The following is a 9,797-nucleotide window of genomic DNA, read 5'->3' as shown; positions in this document are numbered from 1 at the left end:
GGCTGTGGAATTAATTACACCGAGATACCGTTGGTGGGTTCAAACAATAATCTAACTAGGTCATAGTTGTCATAAACTACATTTACACACACACACACACACACACATGTATGTATGTATATATATATATATATATATATATATATATATATATATATATATACCTCATCTTGCTATTCAGTATTATAATAAATATCTTCCTGCAAATGTAATCATTTTTTCTCTATTTCAAGCAGTCATCAACTACATTTGTCCAAGCGCCAAAATTATTTATCTATCTATCTATCTATCTATCTATCTATCTATATATATATATATATATATATATATATATATATATATGTATGTATGTATATATATATATATATGTGTGTGTGTGTGTGTGTGTGTGTGTGTGTGTGTGTGTGTGTGTGTATATATATATATATGTGTGTGTGTGTATATATATGTATATGTATATATGTATATATATATGTCTTTGTGATCTGTTTCACATAAAATAAAGCAACACATATATACAAATTAAAATTTAGCCAAACATCAAAACCACTACAAACACTGTAAATCACACCACCCAGTATAAAAAGTGGCCACACATGCCCTTTATTAAATATTTTTGCTCAAAATGAAAGTACAACATCTTTTACATTTCTGAACTTGTCAAAAATCCACCTCAGTGATCAAGGTTTATTTCTATTTTATTTTTTATTTATTGAAAAAACTGATGACAGGAGCCACCAAGTTTTCAATAGGAAAATATACATTTGTACCTCAGAGATATAATGAAACATTATACAAAGCTTATTGGATCCAATATGAAAAATTAGCTCCTTGAGTGTACAGTATGCGGGCGACATTAACAGTAGAGTCACTTCCTACATTGTCTCCTCTTGTGAGCAAGTTATGACATGTGACGATTTTGACTTTTACAAGAGAACAGGATTGTCTAGAGTTTGCCAGGAATACAGCTGGTCATGTATGTTGTAGACTATCTAAAATGAAGTTACAATTATTATGTAGGAGTCACTGTAATCAGTGTATTTACTGTAAATGGGACCGAAAAGACCATTATTAGGTACTGGGGTTTTGCATTAGTAACTTGATTTTGATTTCGTTGCTCTCACCACAGGGAAATATTGTATTTTTTATTTTGCTAAATGAACTAACAGCGACTTATATGAACTACTTCTAGAAAACAATGCATTGCTGTATCATACAAGGCCTATATGGACCACCTACAACATTATATATATTACATGGTTAGGTATGTAGACCTCTCATTAACAGAGATTTCATACAGTGAAATGCACCAAGCTACATTGCTCCAACTAAATATTTCTTCAGTAAATTGACAGTAAAGATATGACATGTGACCTTGACTTTTAATAAGAGTCTTTTTCTATTCCTGTAAATCTGTGAAGAATCTCACAAGCTTGCTACACCATTTGTTAGAATTTAGTTTTTTTTATTTCGCTGAGGTCAAAAAAATTCATAGTTTCCCAGGTCCTGGTCCTTGAGCTAAGAGCTTGGCTGGTTACCAGCTTGTCATCTCCGCTCATCTGCCACCTATTTCCCAGAGTCTGGATAGTGGGTTTATGCTGATTTTCTGCTTTGCTGTCATTGGATTTCTAGTGTTTTTCAAAGATACAATTGTTGCTTTGCAGACTTTCTCATAACACCCACCAATAACCAGCTTGCACAATTACATCTAATTAACATACCCATATATGAAGTCAAGTTTCTACAGAAAGCTATTTTAAGAAAATGAATTTTGAGTCTCAAACCATAACTGTAACAAGGTGCAGTGTACAAAAGTAACCTGAGGGCATTTTCTCTCATAAACTATTTGTCTGTGGTGAATCAGTGCCTATTAAACTACCCATATGCACACACATATATGTGTGTGTGTGTGTGTGTGTGTGAGTAAAACTGTTTTTTAAATAAGTCAGAGGATAAGTGCACAGTGAGGACCTGAACACAAGCTAGAAAAAAGAAGCCTAAGCTAGCAAATGCTCCAAATTAATCCAAGTCTCTAGTTTTGCAAAAACTTCCTGCAGTTACTGTACAGTTCTTCTGCACTATTATTGCATGTCATATAACATAAAATATCAGTACGAGTTAAAAAAAACCCCCAAACAAACAAAAAAACTTGCAGTGTGTTATACTTCTGAAGTATAACCTATGACTATTATTGACTATTATTGTCAAACTGTGACCAAAAGACTGTAGAAAGGTGATCTTGAAAAGTTAATATTTGAAGAACCAAAGTTTCATGGTTGATTGGATCAAAGTATCAGCTAAAAGAGGGTTGTGTAAAAAAAGTAATTATATATAAATGATATATAGATTATAACATTATACATACATCGTATTTTGTCAATACACTTTATTAAAACGTGTTTATATTTATTCAAACTGTTATTTATTTTAAGCCTTATTACGTTTTTTTTTTTTTTTTTAAATTGTATGTTTATTTGGAATGAACAAACAAGTACAGCATTACATTGTTTAGAAAAACTGAAACAAGTGGCATTCCAGTTTTTTTGTTTTAGACCAGAATAAAAAGAGACATCCATCGTCCAGGCATCAAAGTTCAGAGAAGGATAAACTCAAATTGTGGATCAGGTGTCAGTCCCCTCCAGAATCCACTCTCCTCATATTAATGTGATGCGGTAACATAAATAAGTGCACTGAGGTAGCACAGGTGGAGACAGTTTTCACTTAAAGCCTGGATTTACTAAAAGCCCAGGACAGATAGAGTCCATAGATAAGCACAAGTTCGCTTGTAGAAGGTTCTGGCATGGTTTTAAGCGAGCAAGAACAGTTAGTATAACATGTTAATATAACATAACAATGTACAAAAAACATGGGGGGGTATTCCTGCCTCCGCTGCCACATAATTAGTCGACAATAGCCAGTCACAAAAATAAAATAGGTAAGTTACAGAGCAATATTACCAGTGGGGTCAAATAAAGTCTGCTCTTATGGGGGTTATGAATGAGATCCAGTTTTTCCAGATTTCTTATTACGTTTTTAAACGTTGAGGTTTACGAGGAGCACCTGAAGTACACAGAAACCACCAATTCAAGCTGTCCAATCAGGAGCCACCAACTCCTCCGACGCTGATTGGTCACGCACTTCAGCGTCACAGGTTTGTCGCTAAGTGTATTCACGAAACACATCAACGCATTTTCTCCTCCGGCTGTCTCCTGTATTTTCACGGTGAGAGTTTACGATCGGCGACAAGCTGCGCTCAGAAATGAACGCAATGACATAAACGAGCCCCAGGAACTACCCGAGTCAAACACCAAACCTGACACTTTGAGCGATCCAACATGGTTTTAGAGGCGATTTCAAGGATAATTAAAGTCCAGCTTCCAGCCTATCTCAAGAGGCTCCCACTTCCGGAGACGATCGGTGGATTTGCGAGGTTAACAGGTAAATTTAACTGCAGCGGTGTTGAACTTCTGACAGTCAAGTGAAGATGACTTCTCTCTTCATCGATGACACTTTGCGGCTCAGAGCTCTTTACTTTAGCTAACCTGCAAACGAAAAGTCAGTCATTGTCCTGCTGTAGCTTTGAGTGTCCGACAAAACATGTTATGTCCTCAGGTGCATCTTAGTTCTCCAAAAAACTCTTTATCGTAGTTTTATGATTATTTTGTTTATCAACACAAACTCTGTAATTCCCTAAATCATAAACCATGCTCTCTACTGTTATATTTGCTCGTGTTTTGAGTGTTGATACAGCTTTGACCATGAAGTGCATGAGTTGCAGCCTGTCCTCTGCTGTGTAAACTGATATCCTGATAATCCCAACAACTGGAAATGTGATGCTGTGTTCGCCTCTAACCCAACATGTAACCAGCTTAAACCACCAAGTGATGCTGCTTGATCTGAGACTACATACTGTCTCATAAAACGGATCACTTTCACAACCTCTTCAGGTCTATGACCCCATTTAACGTCCCCAAATTCCCATGACCCCTGCAAATTGAGAAAATGTGTAATCATATCAGCTAAAGCAGAGCATCAACAATGGTATTAATTAATAGTTTAAGTCATTTTGCAAGCAAAAAAAATACAAATATTTAATGGTTCCAGCCGTTTTTTATTTCATTTCTTTGGGTTTTTGATTTATGGTCAGACAAAACATGGTATGTCTCCTTCTGTGTGGGCTGTTTTCTGGTGTTGCACAGAGGTCGCATATCACCCCAATCCTTTCTTCATTGGTTACCAGTTAACTTAAGGATTGATTTTAAAATTATTTTTAATAACTTTTAACTTTTTGCCCCCCAGTTATATAGCTGAGCTGACTGACTTTGCTCGATGTTGTGACCCTCTCTGGACTTTTTCCCTCTCTGCGCAGTCTTTTTCTTAGTTCTTAAAATAATTTTTAACGATTGCAACTATTTTCTATTTATTTTAATGCATTTTGCAACTGTGTTTAGAAAAGTGCTATGCAATCTTTTTTCTATGTACTTTATTTGTATTAAAAATAGAGTAATTATGATTTTTATTGTGAGAAAATATAGCCTATAATTAAGCAAAGTAGGACAAGCTTCTTTCAGTAGCTATAGGAAAGATTATTTCAGGAATTATTTTTAATACATTAAACAAATTTCATGGCATCAGTCTCTGGGCATGCATGATCCAAAGCAGAGGATGGATATCTGCATCAATACTGACATTTTTGAGTGCATCATCCACCTGAAACAACACAAGAAACAAAATAATACATGTAATATGTATAAAATGTCCAATTAAAATGTGAAAGTCAAGCAGAAAAACAAAACACAACATATTAAATTGCGTTCCATCTTTGTTCAGTTTGGTTTACATTGGGATTATTGCTAATGTGTTTCTTTAGAAGTCCTTTAATATTTGCCTTATTGGGTGATTAAATGATCATTTTTACTTTTTCCACATTGTGATGCTCAGTCTGTTTACAGATCTGCATACAGCATCAATTCTTGGTTTTTGTTACACTAGATAATCCCTTATCGACTGGTAGTGCGACTACGTTGATCTCACATAATATATTTATGAGTGCAGACAATTTGGTTATTGTATGCTTTAACAAATAAGAACATTTGATTACATGCCAACCTATTCTCTGCTTTGAGCCATGAAAGACTGGCATGCGTTCTCTCTGTACACTACCGTCACCTAAAAGACAGGACAGTGAAAGCCTTGCAGCCTTTTTTCTGAGCTATGTGGAGCTTAGACAGATGTTTTATGGCTGCACCAGACCAGACTACTAAGAAGTAATCAGTATAAAATTAAATGTGTCTGCTATCATTTACCTTCCAATGTCTACACTGCAAGTTACAGGCCAGCAGATTTTAAATTTGGGGAAAAGAGAGCTCTTGTAATGGATCCATCCTAGTTGCTGGCAGATTTTCTGAGATGAGGGTATCACAGTCAGTATTTGAAGAGAAAAATTGCAGATTGTTGCATCAGAAATCTCCTTGGACTGCTTTTGAAACTTTAGTCTCGATGAATTTCAACTGGCATCTCCTGCACCTGATAAACTGAGAACACAATTAATTCCTTTTTAATATTTGCAACAACAAGACTCAACACTGAAATACACTAAACTGTCTTTACAGCTTCTAGCTCAGAAGGTGCAGTGTAAATGAAGGAGAGCGAGCTAAGAACAGCAGTGGTTTGGAAAGGCAAAGTGAAAGTCCAACCTGAAGCAGACAGACAACTTCCACTTGACCTTTCAGCCAACACAGACTGCTGGAAAGTGTCAAATTTAACCTAAAAATAGCCCTAAAAGAAGAAAAAAACTGAGTCAGCCCTGCATGACAGAAATGCTTATGTGACAATTGACAAGTTAAAACCATTTGCCACTAAACACAAAACTATGGACAAAACACAATGGATGAATATTTTAATGATTGTGCTAATTACTTCTAATTGCTAGGACTGGTGAAAGTCTTGCCGTAATTGGTTTTTAAGTTAAGACGTCGCCTGAAGTTTAAACCGTTTCTTAAGTTGTTTTTTTTATCATAAATTAGCAAATTAGTCAGTCAGTGCAGATTATAAGATGAAAGATTTATTAAACGCTCCTACGTGTGAAATATAATTCTTTAAAGAGATTAAGGATTAGCAATGTCCCATTAGGCATCGAAATCCTTTTAGTAGAAGTATTTTAATTGCCATAAGAGTATTATAAGAAGTTCCAGGAGCCGGGGAAGAGCTCATAGCAAAATTATATAACTGTGGTTAATCCTCACTGTCTGTCCTCTCCATGTATGTTGGACTGTACGATGGGTTTTCCCAAAGAGCTTTTCTGAGCTCAGTGTGACTTCCCCCTGAAATACAGACAAGAGGTGAGCGAGTCCTCCAGCAGCTGGTCCAGCAGATACAGTCTGTTACTTCACCAGCATGAGGAGGAGAATAAAAGTAAATGTAGAAGTTATACTCACTTTAATACTTTTTTCCTGAAACGGAATTGCAGATTACGTAAATACTGTAACTTCAAGGGATATTTTGCCAATTTTCAACCAGCTCTGTATCAAATCAATGTGGCTAGTATGTGTAAATGAACGATGGTAAACTTCCCTCTGTCTTACCAACGCCCCGATCTCCCTCCTCATCTCTCAGCTTAAATCTTAAATGCGTCACCCAGCAGATTTGTGTTTGCTCTAGGACTGTTTCTGGAACTACATGTCTGCATTTGTATACGCCCTCCACCACAGACACAAAGAAAACAGAGGTGGGTCAGATCAAACAGTAAATCTTTGGCAGTGCTGATGAAACATAACCAAGATTCTGTGACTGTATTGCCTATTTCTCACCTAAAATGTGTTCAGAAACATATTTTAGTGCACTGTTTGGCTATAATTTGAGAGTTTTGGGAACCATACTGTTAACTGTATCTAGATCAAAATTGGTTTGGCAGCTTTGAAAGCTTCAAGCCTTATCCCCTCATATGCCAAATGCAGTTTTAACCTAACACTGTTTCCAGTTTACACTCGTTACACACGGTATGCAGTTTAAATAATTATTAGGGATGGGAATCGAGAACTGGTTCCAGTTTATAAACGGTTCCAAATTGTCCAACCCATTCAAATTGTATGCCTCCAAGCTTATTGATTCCTTTTATCAATGCTGGCATGCTTTTCTAAAAGTTTGCACTGCAAAACAATGACGCCAAACTCAGGTCTTAAAGTGCATTGAAGGAAGACAGTTCAAAGTTTGACGTCCTGTCACACAGTAAGATAACAGCAGTGCAGCTTGTAATATCTGTAAAATAATCATTTTAAGTGAAGGTGGAAAAACCAGCAGTATGCTAAAACAACTTTTTATGTCACATGGGCTTAAAATACATATATTTACATACATATATTATATCAATATATTTTATCAATTCCCTCCCCAAATAGTTTTTCTCCTCTGCTTGCCTATGTTTGTAGTGTCTGAGTGGCTCCGGTTGCTGCCTCTCCTGGGTATCCTGGCTCTGCTGGGCTATCTGACTATTCGCCCATTCCTGCCTAAGAAGAAGAAGCAGAGAGACAGCCTGATCAACCTGAAAATCCAGAAGGAGAACCCGAAAGTGGTGAACGAGATAGACATCGAGGACCTGAATAGCGCAAATGTGTGTTACTGTCGCTGCTGGCGCTCCAAAACTGTAAGTTGTACATCTTCTACATGCACGAGATACACGCTTTTAGTGACTATTAACTGACAGTTATTTCTATTTCTGACATAGACTGAGAAATAAATACAGCTGGCTTACTTACATCACATTTTATGTATGTATTTTTTAAAGTTCAGGATAAGGAGGTCAGTGTTCCTGTATCTTGCCGATCAGCTAATATCAAGTTGTTTCCTGTTCTAGTTTCCTGTTTGTGACAAGTCACACTTAAAGCACAATGAGCTAACTGGAGACAACGTGGGACCGCTCATACTCAAAAAGAAGATACTATAATCGGCCACTGATGGGAGTTTTTCTCTCACCTCCCCAGTCTTTAGTTTTCATTTCTTAACTTTTTGTTCTTTGTCTGTTTTTTTCACTTAAGTCTTGGTCTTGCCTGGGTGTCATGTTTATGTTGCTCTGAAATGTGGAGTCTTTATTTGAAGTGGTCCTTAAAAAACCTGAAAATGCAAAATTCCAGTCTGATTGTGTGAAAACTGTAGTTAAGGTTCCTTAACGTTAATTTGCAGTTAGGACGCTTTTTCTTTAATAGACTTTGGATCATTGTTTACTTTTGTTGGATAACAAAGTAGCCTTTTCATGTGACTGTAAATTCAATTTTAGTCATGTCTCAGTCTTTTGGGAGTCAGTTACAGATCATTGGGACCACTTTGAGGAGAAAACTTGAAACATAACTGCAGTGACTTTATGATGACGTCTACTTATCTGAACCCATCAGATTAAAGGTTTTTTTTCCAGTTAAATGATTGTTTAAATGAAATACTTAGTACTAGTCCAACCCTTAATCAACATTTTGTACTGTACTGCCTTTATTTTGGACGATTCTCTGGTATGATTTAACAGCCAGCCTTCTGCCTGTGTGCCAAATATCAACATGCTGTTCACTCTTCGAGGATGTGATGTATTCTCTTATAAGTTATTGTGTAAGCTACTTATTATTCTTCAGATGTGTTTTGTTCATAGCCACTAATCATTTAAGTTTTACATTTTTTTATCTAACTCTGTTACCTAATGACATCACAAACCACTGCACAGTAAAGTAATATGTAGTTATACACAACTTTAACCTCACAGCTGTGTTGAGGTTTCGGAAAGTAACTTCTGTCGAATTTTCCTCTGTCGATTTTTTTTAGCTTCTGTATTGTCATAATGGCTGTATATAGTTGACCCCCTGCTGGAATATTTCTTCTTCATTCTTTAGCAATATTTTATACATAAACGGCATGTATTGCCAGATCCGTACTTCCACGACGATACCCATGAATGAATGAGTTTGTGAGAGTTTGTAAAATAATGGCTTGATTTTTTTTTTTGTTTAATCTGTGAAATGTATAAAGGAATAGTCAGATTGTTAAATTCAACGGTTTTTGGCAAACAGAATTGCAGCTTCATTCCCGTCAAACACTTCACGCCACCTTGAGTTGAAATAATTTAAGATGAATGAGGTAACTGGGTACTTGGCTTTTTAATTGTCTGCTACTCAATTGTTTAAGTGGATCTTATTTTCAAGGTCATATTCCTACAAAAGTGCATTACGTTTGGCACTTCTGTCAATACAGCTTCAAAAAGAGAAAAAAAAAAGACACCGATAGCATCTAATGTCCTCATGCTCATGTATTTTGCAAATTAATAGCAACAGAAACAGGACTGAGTCAGTTGCTAGTGGCTTGGGGTGGGAAAGCGGTATTTGTTGTCTTTTTGAGTCTCTTCCTGATTAGTATGTCATTTCATTTGAGTGGCAGTTTGAGCGTGAAGGCTAACGGGGCTTGTGACACTTTGGGCCCCTGACCCTGTGTCCGGTGTTCCTGTCCACTAATCCATCCCTAATTAGCACTAAATAACTACAGTTCAGGCTAATGGGATTGTCATTAGTTTTTTCAGGTATTTGGCCATGAACTCAAAATTTAAATTTTGACCTCATGGTAATAGAATTTGTCTTGTAAGAAACATAAATGTCTGCAGCAAATTTCACAGCAATCTTTTCAACAGTTGTTGAGCCCTTTCAAACCTAACGGAAAAATGTAATCTTCAACCAGAAGATTCATTCTCGGGGCACCGCTGGACCAATCGACACACCAACGCTGTCATCCCAAGAGCCACGTTGCTCCAATGGATGAACATCAAACAG

The 9,797-nt window shown here is 36.5% G+C and overlaps 1 protein-coding gene across 1 annotated transcript; it reads left to right on the top strand.

The window, feature by feature from the left end:
• Positions 1 to 3,162: 3,162 nt before the first annotated feature.
• Positions 3,163 to 9,049, top strand: cisd2 (CDGSH iron sulfur domain 2). The gene is made up of 3 exons (XM_042485468.2): positions 3,163 to 3,438; positions 7,428 to 7,642; positions 7,853 to 9,049. Exons 1-3 carry the CDS (start codon positions 3,336 to 3,338, stop codon positions 7,940 to 7,942), a joined length of 408 nt encoding a protein of 135 aa, XP_042341402.1. The 5' UTR covers positions 3,163 to 3,335; the 3' UTR covers positions 7,943 to 9,049.
• The last annotated feature ends 748 nt before the right edge of the window (positions 9,050 to 9,797 follow it).

This window comes from Plectropomus leopardus, chromosome 3 (assembly GCF_026936395.1).
Source record: "Plectropomus leopardus strain MGB_pleo_1.0 chromosome 3, ASM2693639v1, whole genome shotgun sequence".
NCBI classification, from domain to species: domain Eukaryota; kingdom Metazoa; phylum Chordata; class Actinopteri; order Perciformes; family Serranidae; genus Plectropomus; species Plectropomus leopardus.
This window is presented reverse-complemented; position numbering and strand designations above follow the sequence as displayed.